Source organism: Panthera leo, chromosome E1 (assembly GCF_018350215.1).
Source record: "Panthera leo isolate Ple1 chromosome E1, P.leo_Ple1_pat1.1, whole genome shotgun sequence".
Lineage (NCBI taxonomy): Eukaryota > Metazoa > Chordata > Mammalia > Carnivora > Felidae > Panthera > Panthera leo.
In genome coordinates, this window is record NC_056692.1 from 34316906 (window position 1) to 34337176 (window position 20271).

Here is a 20271-nt window from a genome sequence, read left to right on the forward strand (position 1 = left end):
TGTCTTTGGGTCTTAATTTTGCCTCTTAAAGGTACAGAGAAGAATTCTAATCCTTGTTATGATGATAACTGTTCACACCAGAACAGTCCCAAGTGACCCTAATTGCTTCAGCGATCTGTCATAGTGTGACAATGATTTTAATTCCTCAATAGCCTGCTCACTTTCCTCTGGGCATGCTTCAGATTTCATGGTGCTGGAGTGACAGCTTACATGACTTGCCCAAGACTGTCCTGTTTTTAGGATTGAAAATCCCATATCCTGGGAAGCACCTCAGGCAAATGGCTAGTCACCTGTGTAATAAGGGCAGCTGGTCACCTGTGTAATTAGGGCAGCAGGTAGGCCACAGAGTTGCTTTAACTTTTTTGAAAGTAATACTGATTTCATGTATAACTGAAACCCTTTAGTCTTTACTACAGATTCACCACTAAACCAGTTAAACCAGTCTTGTCTGTTAGCAGTTGACTTTTTAAAAGATATTTTATTTGTGAGTAATTTCTACACCCAACATGGGACTCAGACTCACAACCCCAAGATCAAGAGTCACGTGCTGCACCGACTGAGCCAGGCAGATGCTCCGACTTTTTATTTTTTAATAAACGATATGAGGTTGATTTGAATAATACCTTAGGAGAGGCACGAGCAAGGGCTATGGGAACATGAAGGGCAGGCGATGAATTCTAATCTGGGAGGGCTTCACAGGGCAGGCAGATCTGAGCTGGCTTTGAAGGACAAAGGTGGAAGCTGTGGGAGAACCCTGTGGAAGAAGGGAACTATACTAGCAAAGATTGGGAAGTAGGACTTTGAAGGAATCATGCTGAGCCATTCAGATGTGGCAGGCACGTAAGTGATTGTCCAAACGAAACATTGCAGAGAGATGAAAGGTCTGGTGGTACAACAGTCTTTGGGCATGCAGTGTCTGAAGCTTATTTTTAAATCAGTCAGTGTTCACCGAGGGCCTCTTTCAGGGTCCAGGCATCTGGTACTTGCCGTCAGCAGAGAGGCTTCCTGTTGGCAAAAGTGGAAGGACGTGCTCCCACTTCACTTGGGAGCCAGACAAGGTCATTTCCAAGGACATCGCAGAGACTAGGGAAGAGGGGAAAGAAGGTGGATCAGGAAGATTTGGAGTTAAGTTTTTGGCTTTGGGCAGGCCTCTAACTCACTGAGCCTGTTTTTCCGTCTGTACGGTTGGGATGTGGGTACCTGCTAGGCAGGGTGGCCGGAGGACAAGGATAAGAGAAAGTATCCCCAAAAACTCCAGCTGGGGCTGCAGTTACACCATGGATGCCTGGGAATACTGAATGAGAACAGGATCCAGCCTTGTTTGATACCACTTAGATTCAGGAGTGAGTCTGCCATGATAACATTCTGATTGTAAAAATTGAAAAACGATTTGGGCCCTGAAGAGGGCCCAGGAGCGATTTCAAGCTTACTCCCAAGTTGGGCCTATAGGTGGACCTAATAGATGAAATCAGCTGTACGTTTCTCTTAATGGCTCTCTTGATGAAAGGAAATGGAGTGGAGGTGATCCGTGCTGGAATAACTGTCCTAGAACCTCAGCAGCCCAAAGCCAGGTTAAGAGGCCTGGCTGATGCAGTCTGAGGGCAGAAAAGTGGTGTGGACGTCCCCGGGCCCGTCCACCAGGATGATGGACAGCAGGTGTGGCTGCAGAGGTTTCCCCTGTGGACACTGGTTGAGCTACACACTGTGCTGTCCTGGAAGCCTGTCCCTGAGTGTGGCAGGTATCTGGTGAGAATTAGGCACCTCCTCAGTCCGCAACAGGACAGGCTCTGGATCTGGAGACAAGAATCTTCTGGGGGCTTTCCTTTTGAGACCTGCTAAGTTCCAGCCCCTTTCCAGCTGCAGTGGATTTTTTAAAACTTTAAATTATCCCATGTAACCTTTTTCTTACTGAATTTTGATCTTCTTAGAAATTGTTTACTTCTAATTCTCATTTAACATTGAAGGTTGTGTTACATAATCTTCTAGTTTTATGTCATTTGCAGATTTGATAATAATGCCCTGGAGGTATTCTAGTCTTAAAAAGTTGAACAGCACAGGGCCTGGTACAGAATCTTGTAGGCTGTGTCAAAATACTTCCCATTATTGGGGCACCTGGCTGACTCACTTGGAAGAGCGTGCACCTCTTGATCTCAGGGTCGTGAGTTCAAGCCCCAAGTTGCATGCAGAGATTACTGAAAAGTAAATAAATAAATAAACTTTAAAAGAAAAAAAATTCCTTGGGACCCCAGGGTGGCTCAGCTGATTAAGAGTCCGAGTCTTGGGTTCAGCACAGGTGATGATCTCACGGTTCATGGGTTTGAGCCCCACGTTGGGCTCTGTGCTGACACTGCTGGGCCTGCTTGGGATTCTCTGTCTCCCTCTTTCTCTGTCCCTCCCCTGCTCTCTCTCTAAATAAATAAATAAATAAACATTAAAAAAACAAAAAAAAAGTTTCTACTCACTTATCAGGACCTTAAATTTCTCAATCTTTATTGACAAAGCTGCATGAGAGATTTTATCAAATGTTTTAACTCCTAAAAAAAAAAATTTTTTTTTAAAACCCATATTAACTCCTATTAATATATGGTTGACCCTCAAACAACATAGGTTAGAAATGCCAATCTCCCATGCAGTTGAAAATCTATGTGTAACTTCTGACTCCCCAAAAACTTAATTACTAGGGGCACCTGGGTGGCTCAGCCCTTTAAGCATCCAACTCTTGATTTCAGCTCAAGTTATGGTTTCTAAGTTCATGCCGTGTATCAGGCTCTGTGCTGATTCTCTCTCTCCCTCTCTCTCTGCCCCTCCCTTGCTTGTGCTCTCTATCTCAAAATAAATAAAAAATATTTTTTAGAAAGGTGTCTGACCCTTGATTTCTGCTCAGGTCATGATCTCACAGTCATGAGATCTAGCATGGCATTTGAGTTAGCACAGAGCGTGGAATCTCCTTGGGGTTCTCTCTCTCTCCCTCTCTCTCTCTCTCTCTCTCTCTCTCTCTCAAAATAAATAAACAAAAACTTAATTACTAATAGCCCACTGTTGGTAACACTAATAGTCGATTAACACATGATATTTTGTTTGTTTTTTGTATTATTTAATCTATTCTTACAGTAGAGTAAGGTAAAGAAAAAATATTTTTAGGAAAATCGTAAGAGGGAAAACACATTGACAACACTGTATCTTATTTATTGGAAAAAACCCACATATAGATGGACCCATGCAGTTCAAAACCCCTGTTGTTCAAGGGTCGATTGTTTACTCTTGCCATGGTTTAGTTATACCAGTCCAGTAATATTATAACAAAAGGAAATAAGGTTTATTGAAGCTTTATATGTGCCAGGCTCTGTTTTAAATACTAGAGATACAGAGATAAAACAATATAGAATAGTCCCTGCCCTGGTGGAGCCAAAGATACACTATCCCCTTTGGGTCACAGCTTCTTTAGCTAGATGGTCACAGACCTTTTTAATCTGTTCTATAACTCTTTCTCCTTTTTTTTAAACTTTTTTTTTAATGCTTACTTATTTTTGACAGAGAGAGACAGAGCAATAGCGGGGGAGGGGCAGAGAGAGAGAGGGAAACACAGAATCTGAAACAGGCTCCAGGCTCTGAGCTGTCAGCACAGAGCCCGACGTGGGGCTCAAACTCACAGACCGCGAGATCTTGACCTGAGCCGAAGTCGGACGCTCAACAGACTGAGCCACCCAGGAGCCCCTCCTTTTTTTTAAATGCTTATTTATTTTGAGAGAGAGAGGACGTGTGTGCCAGCAGGGTTGGGGCAGAGAGAGAGAGAGAGAGAGAGAGAGAGAGAGAGAGAGAGAGAGAGAGAGAGAAAGAGAGAAAGAGAAACCCAAGTAGCCTCCGTGCTATCCACACAGAACTCAACGCAGGGGCTCCATCTCATGAACCCTGAAGTCGTGACCTGAGCCAAAATCAAGAATTGGATGCTCAACCGACTGAGCCACCCAGGCACCCCTGTAACTTTTTCAACAGAAAACCATTCAGTTTTTTCTCTCCTTAAACACCCTTTCTTCATCTCTAATCCTGTGGTACCTTTCTTTCATGATTTCTCAATAGATTTATAAGTACTGGTTAAAACTATAAGCCCTTCTAAGTTTAACTGTTTGGGTGGAGATTTGAGCCCACTCCGGCAGTTTTTCGCTCTGTTACTTTCTGGTGTTTTATTTTTTGTTTTTTGTTTTTTCCTAACTCTTCTCAGGAATAATTGACAAAGAGAGTTGCATATGTTTAACATGTACAGTGTGATGATTTGATATACATTGTGGGATGATTACCAAGATTGAGATAAATAATACCCATGGTTTCACATAGTTAACTCTTTGTGTTGGGGTGGTGGGGAAGAACACAGTATCTACTCTCAGCAACTTCCTAGTATGCAGTACAGTATTATTAACTGTAGTTACCATGCTGTATGTTAGAGTCTCATAATTTACTCTTCTTATAACTAAAATGTCGTACCCTTTGACCTACCTGTCCCCCTCCCCCCAATCCCTGGCAATCACCATTCTGTTTTCTGTTTCTATGAAATCGGCTTTTTTTTTTTTTTTTTTTTTTTTTTTTAATTAAGGATTCCACATGAAAATGATCCCATACAGTATTTCACTTAGCATATGCCCTGCCCTCCAGGTTCAACCGTGTTGTCACAGTGCCAGGATTTCCTTCTTTTTTGTGGATGCATAATATTCCACTACAATGAATAATACTTCATATATGTATATATATATCACACTTTATGCATCCATTCAGCTATCAAAGGACATTTAAGTGTTTGCATTTTCTTGGCTCTTGTGACTAATGCTGGAGTGAACATGGGAATTCAGATATCTGTTCAAGATACTGATTTACAGTCAACTAATTTTTGACAAGGGCACCAAGAATGCAGAATAGGGCAAGGACAGTTTCTTTAATAAAGGGTGTTGGCAAAACTGGATATGCACATGCAAAAGAATGAAAATGGATCCTTGTCTTACACCACTCAACAAAAATTAACTTAAAATGGATTAGACTTAGGGGCACCTGGGTGGCTCAGTTGGTTAAGGGCCAACTCTTGGTTTCAGCTCAGTTCATGATCTCCTGGTTTGTGGGTTTGAGCCCCACATTGGGCTCTGCGCTGACAGTGCAGAGCCTACTTGGGATTCTCTCTCCCCTCTCTCTCAAAATAAATAAACTTTAAAAAGAACAAAAAGAATTTAAAAAATGGATTAGACTTCAGTGTAAAACCTAGAAATATAAAACTAGAAGAAAACATAGGAGAAAGCTTTTTGACACTGGTCTTGTAGTGATTCCTTGGATAAGAGAACAAAAACAAATGGGCCTACGTCAAACTAAAGAGGTCTGCGCGGCAATGGAAACAATAAATTGAAAAGCCAACCTACAGAATGGGAAAAAGTATTTGCAAACCATGTCTGATAAAGAACTCCTACAACTCAGTAGCAAAAAAACAAATAATCTAAGTGAAAAAGACCTGAGTAGACATTTTTCCTAAGAAGACATACAATTGGCCTACAGGTACATGAAAAGGTGTTCCACAACACTGATCATCAGGGAAATACCCATCAAAACCACAATGAGATACCACCTTACACCTATTGTGATTGCTATTATCAAAAAGATAAGAGAGGGGCACCTGGGTTAAGCGTCCGACTTCGGCTCAGGTCATGATCTCACGGTCCATGAGTTCGAGCCCCGCGTCGGGCTCTGTGCTGACAGCTCAGAGCCTGGAGCCTGTTTCAGATTCTGTGTCTCCCTCTCTCTCTGCCCCTCCCCTGTTCATGCTCTGTCCCTCTCTGTCTCAAAAATAAATAAACGTTAAAAAAAAAAAATTAAAAAAAAAAAAGATAAGAGATAATGTTGGTAAGGATGTGGAAAAAAGGGAACTCTTATATACTGCTGGTGGGAATGTAAATTGGTATATCCGTTATGGAACACCATATGGCAGTTCCCCAAAAAATTAAAAATAGAACTGTCATGACCTAGCAGTCCCAGTCCCACGTATATATCTGTTTACCTATTCTGAACTTCAGTTCTTGTGACCCTTCTTCTAATTCTGCCTTTCAGATCATTGTCTATTATGCTAATTTACAAAAGAGGCACATTAATAGGGTTTTGTTTTCCTCTGTTATCAGTGAGTAATCAAGCACCTACCTCAGGCTTTGACCCTCTCCTTTCCTCCTTGTCCTCTGAACATAACTTGAAAGAATCTTTGTATGACCCTTAACATTTTCCCAAGACTTGGCTCTTTTTAGCTTGCCCTTTGTGTTACTCCTTAGCTGCATTGCACTTCTTTTCCTCTTTTGTTTATAATCCTTTCAAAGGCTGGAGCTCTTAATGTATAGGAAAATGCCTGGCACACAGTGAGCACTAAGGAAATGTAAGTTGAATCTGATTTGTTTGTGGGCTTAGACCCTCTGTTAAACCTTGAGCTGCGGTCAGACCCTCTGGAGCCATGGCCATGGCATCATACCAGTATTTTCTCTAACTTTTGTGTGGGCTTTTCTGTCGTTTGTATAACAGAAGAAATTTTCTGTTAGAAGGCAAATATTTAAATTAACACTTAAGTAATTATTAAACTGTTAGATAAAAATTGGTTTTATTATATGATCATAATAACACCATTGTTTTTGTTCTCTTAATTAGCTACCTGCGAAATGTGTGGGATGGTTGGTGTGCGAGATGCTTTTTACTCCAAAACAAAGCGTTTCTGTAGTGTTTCATGTTCAAGAAGCTATTCGTCAAACTCCAAGAAGGCAAGCATTTTGGCCAGACTTCAGGTAACGGTACAGAAACCTTCTTCTTCTTTATATCTGTTATTTCTATGGCTTTCACTGTTTATCTGTCATTGGATTGTGATTCACTGCACTCCACTTCTACCCAGTTGGCCAGTTACCATTTTATACCCCACATTTTTTCAGAAATACGTGATCCCCAAAGTTTGTTCAGCCTGTAAAATTGAACAGCTATTATAATAGACAAGGCATACTATCCAAAGTAAACGATGAAACTGTTTAAGTGAATTAAAAACACTCTTTTTCTAAATAAGTATAAATATAATAAACACCTTGTTATATACAGAAATTGAAGCCATTTTTCCCCCCTGGTTTCCTTTTGAGTTAACATCAAGGTAGAATCAATGCAGCATTTGGGGGGAAATGATATACCCTGTGGTTCTACTTCTCCATCATATCTGCTTTGTACTTTTGATTGCAGCCTATTTGATACCTTGAACGATTGTGTTTGGTTAATCCAACTAACCTTTTTGAAAACGTTCATGGTATAAAAAGAAAATCATCTTTCTTTAAATGTACATCAATGCCTACAATACAAAATGGAGATTCGACCATTTGACTAAGTTGTTAACTATTGTAGCATATAAACTGTTTTTAAGGGCATTTAACTGATTTTTGTAATATATTTTATTTGAGTGATCACATTTTTCTTATTCTCCTGTAATTGATTGTGATCCTTACATAACACTGAAAGGATTTATAAAAATTCCCCAAATTAAGGAAATACATCACTTAGATGTATTTCTATATTTCAGATAGACAGTACCTAAGATCCTGAGCAGTGGTCTGTACCCAAATGGATGGCAGTTTGTCACACTGTGAATTTGGCCCATGATCATTTTGTCATTGATCTTTTGCGTTAGCACTAAAGGTATAAACCTCAGTCACTTGCTCTTTAAACATTAAATTATCTTCTCTTACCATAAAAATAGCAATGCTTGGCAACCTGCATGAGTGAATAACCACTGGTTTTATCTAGTATAAGAAGGAATCAAGTATCCACCACAGCCTATATTTTAACATCTTATGGGATATAATTTTTTATTAACATATTAATTTGCATATTGCTGTTTTAGTCTGTGCCAGCTCTGCTACCCATAATAGATGTCTACATTGTAGCAGAACTCCAAAAAACAGTTCTCATGTTAAAATTCCTTGTATGTTTCCTCTGCTTTAATAATTTTCTAAACCCTTGATGTTTACTTAAGCAGAATGAGTAGTATGCGATCAAGTTAATTTTTTCGGTGGAGGGGGATGAATGAAAAAGAATCCTATTTACTTAACTCTTCTTGTTTTAGGGTAAGCCTCCAACAAAGAAAGCAAAAGTTCTTCAGAAACAACCTTTAGTTGCTAAACTAGCTGCATATGCTCAGTATCAAGCTACCTTGCAAAATCAAGCAAAGACTAAAGCAGGTAATATTGGTGAATATAGTAGAAGTGAAATGTTTGATAATGATTCGCCTAGTTTTAGTCAACATTTAAATTTTGAATTTTGTTAACTAAGCTATTTCTCTGTCCTACTAGTACATTATGACATTAGGCTTCCTGATGATGGTTTTGGTTTCAGTAATTTATTCTAGGGGTACCTGGGTGGCTTAGTCGGTTAAGCGTCCAACTCTTGATTTTGGCTCAGGTCATGACCTCACGGTTTCAGAGTTCAAGCCCCACAGTGGGCTCTGCGCTGGCAGCTCAGAGCCTGCTTGGGATTCTCTCTCTCTCTCTCTCTCTCTCTCTCTCTCTCTCTCTCTCTCTCTCTCTGCCTTACCCCTGCTCGCCTTGTCTCTCTCTCTTTCAAATAAACTTCATAAAAATAAATAAATACACAAATAATTCTAGAAGAGAGTAATTGTGTTGGCAGTTTCACAGTGCTTGTGGCAATATCCTTAACGTATTTTATTGGGGGGCCACCTAGGTGGCTCAGTTGGTTACGCATCCAGCTTTGGCTCAGGTCATGATCTCATGGTTAGTGAGTTCGAGCCCTGCGTCAGGCTCTGTGCCAGCAGCTCAGAGCCTGGAGCCTGTTTCAGATCCTGTGTCTCCCTCTCTCGCTGCCCCTCCCCTGCTCACACCTGTCTCTCTCAAAAATAAATAAAAAAATAATTCTGGGGTGCCTGAGTGGCACAGTCAGTTGAGCGTCTGGCTCTTGCTTTCAGCCTAGGTCACGATGTCAGAGTTTGTGAGATCGATCCCCACATCAGACTCCTTGCTGACAACACAGAGCCTGCTTGGGATTCTCTCTCTCCTCTCTCTCTGCCCTTCCCCTCCTCGCTAGCCCTCTCTCTCAAAAATAAATAAACATCAAAAAAAATTTTTTTTTAAATAATAATTTCAAAAACATTTTTTATTTGGTTATTTTCTGTGTTCCACTTCTATGCTGTGGCTGGTGGGGAGCATTATGAAGATAATAAGCAAAATGAAAGGACGTTTAGCAGGCTTCAAAGGTAGTGGGGAGATGAGAGTCATAAAAGGAAGAGATTGAGAAAGGATCATTTCTAATGATTTTTTTAAGTTTATTTTGAGAGAGAGAGAGAGAGAGCACAAGTGGGGGAGGGGCAGAGAGCGAGAATCCCAAGCAGGCTTTGTGCTGTCAGTGCGGCACCTGCCAGGGGCCTCAAATTCACAAACCACGAGATATGATCTGAGCCAAAGCCAAGAGCCGGACACTTAACTGACTAAGCCATCTAGGGCCCCTGATAGAAGATTCTTAACAGGAAGGCAGAAGCAAGGAAGTATAGTAGGGACTGAAGCAATGAAAAACCCTAGTGAAGGTAAGGTATTAGTGGCAGATACTGGAGAGAAATCTCACTGAAAGGGGCACCTGGCTGCCTTAGTCAGAAGAGTGGCAACTATTCGTCTCAGGATCATGAGTTCGACCCCCACATTGGGTGTAGAGATTACTTAAAATTTTGGGGAAGCCTGGGTGGCTCAGTCAGTTAAGTGTCTGACTCTTGATTTCAGCTCAGGTTGTGATCTCATGGTTCGTGGGTTCAAGCCCTATGTTGTGCTCTCCGCTGACAGTGCAGAGCCTGCTTGGGATTCTCTCTCTCTCTCTCTCTCTCTCTCTCTCTCTCTCTTTCTGCTACTCCCCCACTCATGTTCGCTCATGCTCGCTCTCAAAAATAAATAAATAAACTTTTATAAAACTTTATAAAAAAGACATGGAGAAAGGGAGAGAAAGAATCTTAAGAATCTTAAGTAAGCTCCATGCCCAGCACAGAGCCCTTTGTAGGACTCCCATCTCATGACCCTGAGATCATCACCTGAGCCAAAATCAAGAGTCAAATGGTTAACCAACTGAGCCACCCAGGTGCCCCCCAAAAAAACACTTCAAAAAAAAAAAAAAAAAAAAGAAAGAAATCTCATTGAGATGCACAGTAAAAGCTACATGGGAATAAAAACCCAAAAGCAGCCATGGTAGTGTTTCTTATTCTGAACAGTTCTGCGCTCAGCTGTTCTTTGCTGCTTAGAACATGGAAGACTTAAGCTAATATTAGTTTTCAAATATGATCTATGTGAAAGTTCATGTTTATTTAGAAAAGTTCTTAAAATTTTGTAGGAGAAAAGAAAACTTGCAAGATGATGTTATTTTTTCTCTAAGTTTACTTATTTATTTTGAGAGAGAGAGAGAACAGGGGAGGGGCAGACAGAGAGGGAGAAAGAACAATCCCAGGAAGGCTCTGTGCTGCGCACAGAACCCAACATGGGGCTCAATCTCTCCGTGAGATTGTGACCTGAGCCAAAACCAAGAGACCGTTAACTCACTTGAACCACCCAGGTGCTCCAAATGATACGTTAGTTTTATGTCATTTCACATTTTCTCATAAATAAAAGATTTGAGCATTGTAATAGATCTAAATTTATTTTTTTTCAGCAGCAGTCTCCATGGAAGGCTTCAGCTGGGGTAACTACATCAACAGCAATAGCTTTATAGCAGCTCCAGTTACCTGCTTTAAACATGTGAGTATGGAATTTCTCACCTTGTACTGAAATGCATTGTCATTGTTTAAATCTGAAGGTACAGTAACACCTAAGCATCTTACCTTTAGAAGATCTCTTTTTTTAGACATTGTCATAAAAGTGCTAATTTTTAAATAATACTTATTAGTACCTAGTAATAACTTGTAGAGATTGTACAAGTAAACGCGTCCTATAAAGAAATTACAATTTGAAATTATTTGAATAGGGAAAAGTACTAGTCTCCTCCAATTTTCATATTAAGTTGAACCATATCCAGTGCTGGTTTTGTATATCATGTGTATTGGCAATGTCACGTGGTTCAGTGTAACACAAAGCATCCATCGTGCATGTTACCTAAATCTTTGTGATCTGACCTGATAATTCAGAAAGGGAGGGATCTTTCTTCCAGTTATGTTTTGTCCTCAAGGGTAAAATCAGAAAAACAAAAAAAGAACTATTAGAAGCATAGTATTGTGGGCTGAAATACATGATATATCGTGGAAACCCCTTTGCAGGATATTCTTTTTAGCAAGTAGATTCTTAGAGAGTATATGTTGTAATTCAGAATTATGTTAAAAATTTTATCTGATAGTAGGTTCGTTCCTTTTGATCCTCTTCCTTTTTATTCAATTATTTGTGATTCTCTCCCATACGTTTTTGTACCTTTCTACAAGTTTAATTTGTATTTAAAGGTTCTATCTGCTACTGACTGTGTACAAAAAGAAAAGAGAATTTGGAAAATGAATGAATGAAATTTTGTTTATACTGAACATTTTGTTAAGTTAGCACTTTACTTTTAAATAACAGCATGTGGACAAGTGACCTTGAGTTCTTGCTGTGGAAACCCAAGTGAATTTTTATTTGTTCACGGCCAATAAAGGATCTTGATCAAGCCTGAGCTAATGAAATCAGTGGTAGAAATATAAAATAAAGCTTGAGTTCATTAATTTGCTAGTTTCCTTTCCTGAAAGCATAAGTGTTCAGCCCTTATGTGGTGGCATGCTGACCCTCTGAACCAAGCTAAGTAGAATCTTAGATACTTTATCGTGGTGTAAAGTAGATAATTTGCTTTACATAATGTGGATAGTAGTGTCACTTTGTGAAATACATTACGTACATGGCAACAGCAACATTAAAGAGAACAGCAAAACAAATGTTTAACTCTTCTCTCTATATTTCTTTCTGCTTTTCAGAAGCTCAAAATCAGATTAAGTTCTGTTATAATAACTCTTTTATCCCAAATACCTGGAACTTTTGCTGTCTCTTTCTGAATAGTCTTTATCTCTTTTCCTGTCTTTAATATTTCGGTTTTTTCCTGTTTTGCTGTCATAAACCATGTAAAGCTGTGTTATGTAAGTAGTCAAGGTATTTTTTTTAAAGCATATTTTATTTCATGCCCATGTCTTTGAATAATACTATATTAAAGTTCCTTATAAGAAAATCTCCTTTATAATAACAAAATTGATTTTGTTTTCAACTTTGCTGTTAAGATTAAAATGTTCCATCATATAGGTTAGAGCAGCTAGCCTTCACTGTATTATGAATGATACCATGCAGGCTCCTGTCTCTAGCTCAGAAGTAAAGCATCTGTCCCCCATTGTCTTCTTATTCCACTTGTCTTTCTTTACTGCCTTTTTCTCACCAAGTAGAAAAGCAACTAATACTGGTAATTTATGAGTGTATTTTAGTACAAATGACTTTGCTTTATTGCCTTAACCAGCATCTTCACTTGAAGCCATTTGGTTTATGTCAGACCTCATGCTACAGTTGATTTTATCCTTTAGAGCTGATGCTTCCTGGTTCTTCCCCAGAATAGTTTTCTAGGGGTGCCTGGGTGGCTCAGTCGGTTAAACATCCTGCTTCGGCTCAGATCATGATCTCATGGTTCTTGAGTTCAAGCCCCGCGTCAGGCTCTGTGCTGACAGCTGGGAGCCTGGAGCCTGCTTCTGAATCTGTGACTCCCTCTCTCTCTCTGCCCTTCCCCCTGCTCATATTCTGTCTCCGTCTCTCAAAAAATAAATAAATATTAGGGAAAAAAAAAAAATAGTTTTCTAGATCTCCAAGGAGAGTCACTGGCTTTGGCTTTAGAAAGTCTGTTGCCAGGAGCTGCTGGGAACACAAGGCCCTGCCTTTTTTCATCCGCCCTCTAGTCTGCGAAGAGTCAGACCGCCCACCCTAACACTGGTTCATCAGTAGGGCCCACTTCCTCCAGACTCTGCATCTGCCTTATCCCCAACTGAAGCACAGGTTGGGGGCCTTTTCCTGCTCCTAGAAGATTCTTTTTCAAACATAATTTTACTTGGCACCTGGGTGGCTCAGTCCGTAAAGCATCTGACTTGATTTCGGCACAGGTCACGACCTCAGAGTTGTTGAGATTGAGCCCCAAGCTGATCTCAGCATGGAGCCTGCTTAGGATTCTCTCTCTCTTCCCCCCCTCTCTGCCCCTCCCCAGCGTGCACTCACATGCGCACGCTCTCTCTCTCTCTCTCTCTCAAAAATAAATAAATCAACTTAAAAAAAAATAATTTTAAGAAACCTCCAGTGTGTAACATGGAAGCAGAGCTGTTCTGAATGAACCAAGAATTAGGGGTGGGAGCAGTGTCAGGGCCCTGACTACCTTGCTTCGCTAACACAACCCACCCTCATCTGGAGTAAGGATCACAGGTAAACAAACACTTTATATTTTCTGGCACTTAAGTATGATTGTGATTTGTTCTAAAATCACAGGATTTCAAGAGAGGAATTCTCTTTTCCACTGTCTTTCAGCTTCTGAGAACGAAGTGTCTGCAAAGTACAGCATAGGACTGGGTCCTCTTTGGTAATTGCTGTAATTATGCAGTGGTTTATACTCAGGCCCTCAGTTACAGCGATGTTTGGCATTTTTTATAATTAGCAATGGAAGTTGAGTCTCAACTGTTATAAATATGTCTACTAATAATATCTTTCATTTTGTCTAGGTGAAAGTTTGGTAGTTGTGAGACTTTTTCTTTTTTTTTTAAGCTTCAGAATTACTGCTCTTTTCCCTTAGTCTAGGTAGGATAAGAGGAAGCTGCACCAGTCGGTCTAGCAAGAGTGGGATGGGGTGGCCAGAGCCTTGGCCCCTGATCCTGGGCTCTCCCCTTCCGTGGCAGTCTCTGAGGTTGGAAACCACTGAATTATGTAATAACGCTTTTAATTAATCGTAAATCATGTCGCAACACTGTAAAATGTCTTAAAAATCATCTAGCTCATCTGATTCATCTCTTGTTGTAAATGAAACTCTTGCTACTTTTTTCAGTAGCTGGATTATAATTTCAGTGTGGGGGTTTAACCTGCTTTTCCTAATGCAAAGTATTTTATTTTTTTAATGTGGTTTTGAATTAAGCCCTTATAGGAAAACCACTTTTCTTATAGTTTGTCTTTTACTCACACACTACCGCCACATAATATTTCTGACCCCAGATATGCAGGTTTTCCACACATCAAGCAGTTCTCTTACACCAGCTGGGTATCTGAAATTCAGCTCACTTCTGATGTGGTCTACCTGGAGTTCATCACACCCTCAAGTTAAGGGCTCAGTCCCACGAGATTACCCCCACTTCAGATACCAGTCAAAAGTTTTAGGTTGTTACCTGTGCTTCTGACTCTAATCAGAAGCTCAGAACGCTCTAAATCAGCGTTCCCATGACCTGCTTCTTGGGTTCAGTAATTCCAGCCATTCAGTAGAATGGCTCACAGCACCCAGGAAAACAAATACTTAATATTTGCCCATTTATTACACAGGTTATAATAAAGGATACAGGTGAACAGCCAGATGAAAAGATACGTAAGGCGAGGTTGTGAGAAGGGACCTAGAGCCTCCATACCCTCTCTGGGCGTATCCGTCTCCCAGCACTGCCAGATGCTCACCAACTTGGAAGCTCTCTGAATCCCATATACAGATTTCTCTTGCCATTTAAAAGTCGACTTAATGCCACTTTACTTTTACGAATGGCCTGCGTTAGTATGTTTTTTCACTTAAGAACGAAATCAGAAAAGGATTTTTGCTTTTAGGGAATGTTACTGCTTCCTCACATTATGCCTCTTCAGCTTTTTTAAGGTTATAGTTATGGTTTTATCTACTTTTAGATGGCAGGGGAAGCCTGTATTTTGAGATTCTGATGAATGCTTCATCGTACAGGCATGATCAATCATGAAGTCAGTCTCCATACCCTCTCCTGGAGGATGGGGACTGGGGCTGAAAGTTGTAAGCTTCTACTCCTAGCCCGGTCTTTCTAGTGACCGGCCCACATCCTGAGGCCATCTAGGAGCCTACCCAGAGTCTCCTCATTAGAACAAAAGATGCTCCTATCACTCAGGAGATTCCAAAGGATTTAGGAGCTCTTTGTCGGGATCCAGGGTCAGAGACCAAACGTGAGAACATAAGGTGCTTGTGGTGCTCTTACCACTTAGGAAGTTACAAAGGTTTTAAGAGCTCTGTGCCAGGAACCAGGGGCAGAGACTGATATACAGATACGTATTTCCTACCTTTGTTTCCTACCGGTTCACAGCTCCTAAAAGCAGTATCTGTATCTATCCTAACTGTGGAAAAACCCAAAACGGTACTGCAGCACCACATGCCAGTTAGGTACATGGCATTAATGAAATTCAAGGTGATTTTCTTCTAGTAATTTGTGTTTGAAACCAAGAGAGCCTCCGGTTGGTCACTGTGTATGTACAACATTGAGCTTTAAAGCATTCTTAATTTTTTAAAGACTGTAGTCTAAGATTGAAGCAGTGCTGTTTCCCATTATCTGTCTTATAAAATCGAGTAACACATTCCTTTCCTAGACACTACAGCACAAGCCAAAATGCACTAATCCCAAGTGGTCGTGAAACATACACATCACAGTCCTTCAGACACATATTCACAGACTTAAGATTTCTTTCGTTTGATACCCGGACTGTGTACTCTGGTGTCTTGTTGACTCCTTACTAAGACCAAAAATCATCCTACATTTTTCTCCCTTGAAAATAGTTGCAGTTTTGATTTTTTTAATAAAAGGTCCTTTGTACACATACATGGAATCACTTTAAACCTGAGCTTACTATGCTTGTTCATCCTGCCTCCACAGATATTCCTGCTATTACTTACGTGTTCTATTCTAATCCTCTGGCGCCTGACCTGTGTGCCAGGTGTTTTGAGAAGACAAGTGTTTCTTCACACTTCTTTGCAATATATATCACAAGCATATTTTTGTATTTTAAGGTCAAAAGCGAAAGTCCTTCGTTTGTGTATGAACAGCAACGGTAGTTTTTCTTTACCGTAAAAACTCATAATCCACTTCTCAACTTCTCAAGTATGTGTTTATTAGTTAAAATAATCCATTTCAAGTAAAATTATTTTTGACTTTTTTCCCTGGCCTTGACTACGCATACCCAGGACTTACCTGAAAGTTGGAGACCAGTATTCGTGTCCGTTTTAACTGAAGTTAGAGCCTTCAGTATGTCACCCGGGATCACAGAATTTCTTCCTACTGGAAATCAAACTTCAGTGTGTTCCCAGTACTTGTTAGCGCTCCATCTGATTTAGCTGTCGTGGGTGTTGCCACGAAGTAGCGTTTCTGCAGGAAAGCAGGGGGCTCTAGTATTATAAAATTCACCTGTTTTTTATGTTTTAAAGAAAGCCTAAAGAATCTAGATTATTTTAATTTTGCTCTGTTTTCTAAAGTGGCTCTTGTTTTTCTGTTGGGATCTCCTGATTCTTAAACAGTATTGGTTTAATAATTTTTTTTTAAGTTGTGGACTGTTGTATGCCTTTCAGATTAGCAGTCACTGCTTTCTACCCCTTTTCACACACTCATAGCCTTCTCCCATTCTTAACCTTCTACCCCACGCATCCCATTTTCCTTTTATACTCTTGGCACCCTTCCCTCAGCTGCTGCCACCACCTCATAGAGTAGATTCTGGTCTCAAATCAAAAGGTGAGTGGACTTTCTGGAGAAAGAGGGAACAATTTTTTTCCTGTTTCGACCTCCTACCAATTCCAGCCAAGCAGCATTCAGGAGTTCTAATTTCCTTCCAGTTAATTTCCAGTAATGTTTTCTCCCCTTTTTGGCCAAACAGTATTTCATCTTTCTGTACTAGATGAACTTTAATAATCACATGCCTGTTAGTCTTAAGATGTTTCAGTGGTGGCTTTTTGTACATTTGCCATATCATCCATCAGTGGGACAGATTCTTTCTTGGTTACTTATGTGCAATTTCAGGGCTAACGTCTGCCCACTTGTTGAAGTTTGTGGGCGGTTATCAAAGTAGGTTGGCAGTTCTGTGGAGGGAAATTGTATTTCTGCCATAAAACATCATATATGGGCAGTGTATCAGCCCTCTGAAAGTCTAAATACTAGCCATCTGGGCTGTTGGCCTATCTGGGAATGTTCTTGAAGTGCAGAAAATAAAACTTCCCGCTCCATTGTTTTTTGACAGACAACAGTCAGGTGTAGGTTATCATTCATTTGTGCTGGGGAGCCCTCAGCATGTGGATTTGGCCATGTCCTGCAGGACCTGATGACAGCTTACCTTGCAGGGAAGGAGAGTCGCTCCCAGATAGCCCTCACGAGTGGCCCTGGAGCAGGAAGTGGTGAAGCAGATCTTCCTGATTTGGGAGGAGCCTGAGGTGGACCTCTCGTCCTGAGTCTGGAAGGTAAATTTGTTGTTACCTGTAAATTATGGTTCTGCTAGTTCATGCTATGCCAATCCAGACTTTCAGAGGTATCCCTCCTGCCAGCAAGAGAAGACAGATGACTTGGATGAAGATGGCTGTCAAGCCCTGGGTCATTTAGTCTTCCACACTTAAGAGTATTCATTTTAAACAAAAGGGCAGATATATCTATGAAATTACCTTATCATATCAACACGTTGAGCACACACTATGTAGTAGTAACTATGGTGCTCTTGTTTGTTGTTCTTGTTTCTTCGTGTTTTGTTTCTCAGAGTGAACCATATGGATTGGTTTAAGAGGGCCTAGCAGAACCACAACCTTACAGGCAAGAACAAATGTCACTTTCTGCTACTTTCTCCTATACCAATCCAGACTGTAGGGACAAAAACATAATATCCCCCAATAAAGTGAATATTAACCTATTTTTTAAGTGAGCAATATATTGACACTTCATCTTCTTTAATAAAATGTAACTAAAAGTTATTTTCTCCAAACAATTGTTAAGGCTGAGAAAAAAAAAAAAAGTTGGTATGACATTGTCATATCTAGCTCAAAGAGGAGTGCTGTATGCCAAATTCACTTAACAGTGTGCCAACCTCACCCCCAGCTTATCGGCATAACCATGCTTCTTTCTTCTCAACAAAAACTAAACCCATTCCACAAGATTTGGCAGCCAAACAAAGAGGGATTGATACCCTACCTTAATTTAGTGCATACATTTAGCTGCATCTATCTGCTCTAATTGGTTCTTCCTCACAGAAATGAATACATGGTCTTGGTGTTACTATATCGTAGCTTAATCCACGTTACCTATCATCCTTCCAGCCTCTCCTTTTCTGATCGTATCTGCTGGCAATAGGGATGGCCCTACAGTCTAGAATGATATAGGGGGAGATAGCAGAACCTGAAGAGTCCAGTCTTTCAGTTCAAAAACAGCAGCAAGAGGTAGTCGTATTGGATGTATTGTTTTATTTTTGCACGGCTCAGGGAGATAGTTTACATGTACTCTTCCAGAATCACAAATATTTGAGGTAGGCCACTGTCTCCAAGTTACTAAGGTATATTCATTGCTTGCTACTTAAAGTAATCACCATAATTTGATTCTGTCTTTGGTTTCCAGACTTACTCTAGTTCAGTATTAATTTGACCTCTTCTTCCTCTCCTTCAGAAACGTCAGAACTGTTGAGAGGATAGGGGTTGAGTACTGTTTTAGGCTAATCCTCCTATTGGGTTGGCATCTACCAAAGTATAAGAAGCCTTGCATGGAAGACATTTGCCCACTGTTCAAATTGGCTAGATCGTGTAACTCGTAGATGTCTTTGTTTAGTCATCTTTGAGCTCTGAAGCTGTTTTGTCTTTTCCTGATTTGTTCATATTATCAGGTCTTTTATAACCTCACCCAGTCCTTTTCTCTGTGTTCAGGGTTCTAAGTTATATTTAATGAGGAGCCAATTATCAAGGCCACAGAGACTATTTAATATTATCAGCATTTATATTCCTAAATTCACTTATTTGACTTAATTAGCTATTGCATAAACTTCAAATAATTGTAAATGGCCTCAAGTTGTAAGGATTAAAATGTAATGGAAATTATAATTTGGGAACATGGTAGATTTGGGAAAGTCTCTTCATGATGCTCTTTTAATCAGTTTCCTGAGTCCCCATCATAACCATGTGGTGTGGAGGCTAATGATTACCAGTTCTAACATTGAAAGTTTTCTCTTGTTTGTAGTAATTCCTGCATGAGAAATTTAGAAATAATAAGTTACTTGACAATTTACCACGGTATGCAGCTCCAAAAACTCTTCAACTCCACCTTTTTTAATAACTTTAGCCAATGTTTTTGCCATACCTGTTTTAACAGACTCTATTTCTGTTTTACGAATTTAACTTAAGTTGAAAATATAGATAAGTTTTGTTTCTCCTGTTAATAGAAACCACATGCTGATTGGAATTATTTTTCTTTCTGCTCGTTAGCCAGATCCTTTAAAATTAGAGGTTGAGGTAAAGTGCATTCATTGAGTGTATATTAAAAATAACAAGTTTCTTAAATCGGCTTTATCCTGTGAAATCTGTTGAGTTTGTGATTCAGCTTTTATAAAAATTTCTGTTCAAGTCTTATATTAGAACAGTATTGGATTTTGAAGTTAATGTGGATCTATTTTAATATATGTGAATTCTCTTCATCTTGAGCTTGCCCCTGACACTGGCTTTTTCCCAAAAGAATTCTGTGAAAAGGGAAATAACAATTATATTTTTAGAGAAAAATGAATGAATTAAATGGCATTTTTAATTTAATATTTCCGTTATTGATGGTAATGCTTATTTTAAATAACGTGTTTTAGGCTTTATGTTAATAAGATGATAATTGAATAATTTTTATATGACAGGCACCTATGGGGACCTGCTGGGGTGATATCTCAGAAAATGTGAGAGTAGAAGTTCCCAATACAGACTGCAGCCTACCTACCAAAGTCTTCTGGATTGCTGGAATTGTAAAATTAGCAGGTGAAAGCACATGTAATAATTTACCCGAAAATGCCAATTATATCTGTAACTTTTAAGAAAGCGTATTTGTAAATTTTGCAATTGTTGCCAAATAAATAATAAATATGATAACAGGGCAGAGGTTAGCAAAAAAAAATTTTCTTCTATAAAAGCCAGGTGGTAAATATTTTTAGCTTTGTGGGCAGTACAATCTCTGTCACAGTTACTCCGCCGTGCAGTTGTAGCATGAAAGCAGCCATAGCGATACATAAATGAATAGGCGTGGCTGTGAGCTGGTGACACTTTATTTATGAGCACTGAAATTTGAATTTTATAGAACTG

General features: G+C 39.8%; 1 protein-coding gene across 14 annotated transcripts in view; it reads left to right on the plus strand.

Annotated features, from left to right (window-relative positions):
• The window catches only part of MBTD1 (mbt domain containing 1), a 71731-nt gene that overhangs the window by 29099 nt on the left and 22361 nt on the right, over nucleotides 1-20271 (plus strand). For 9 of the 14 annotated variants that reach the window (XM_042917300.1, XM_042917305.1, XM_042917299.1 and 6 more), the window contains 4 exons: nucleotides 6658-6797; nucleotides 8105-8219; nucleotides 10678-10763; nucleotides 19833-19950. In XM_042917300.1, coding sequence (XP_042773234.1) covers nucleotides 6658-6797; nucleotides 8105-8219; nucleotides 10678-10763; nucleotides 19833-19950 — 459 coding nt within the window. Of the gene's footprint in view, nucleotides 1-6657; nucleotides 6798-8104; nucleotides 8220-10677; nucleotides 10764-17307; nucleotides 17425-19832; nucleotides 19951-20271 lie in introns of those variants that run through there. The other 5 variants (XM_042917297.1, XM_042917307.1, XM_042917295.1 and 2 more) reach the window with 4 other exon arrangements.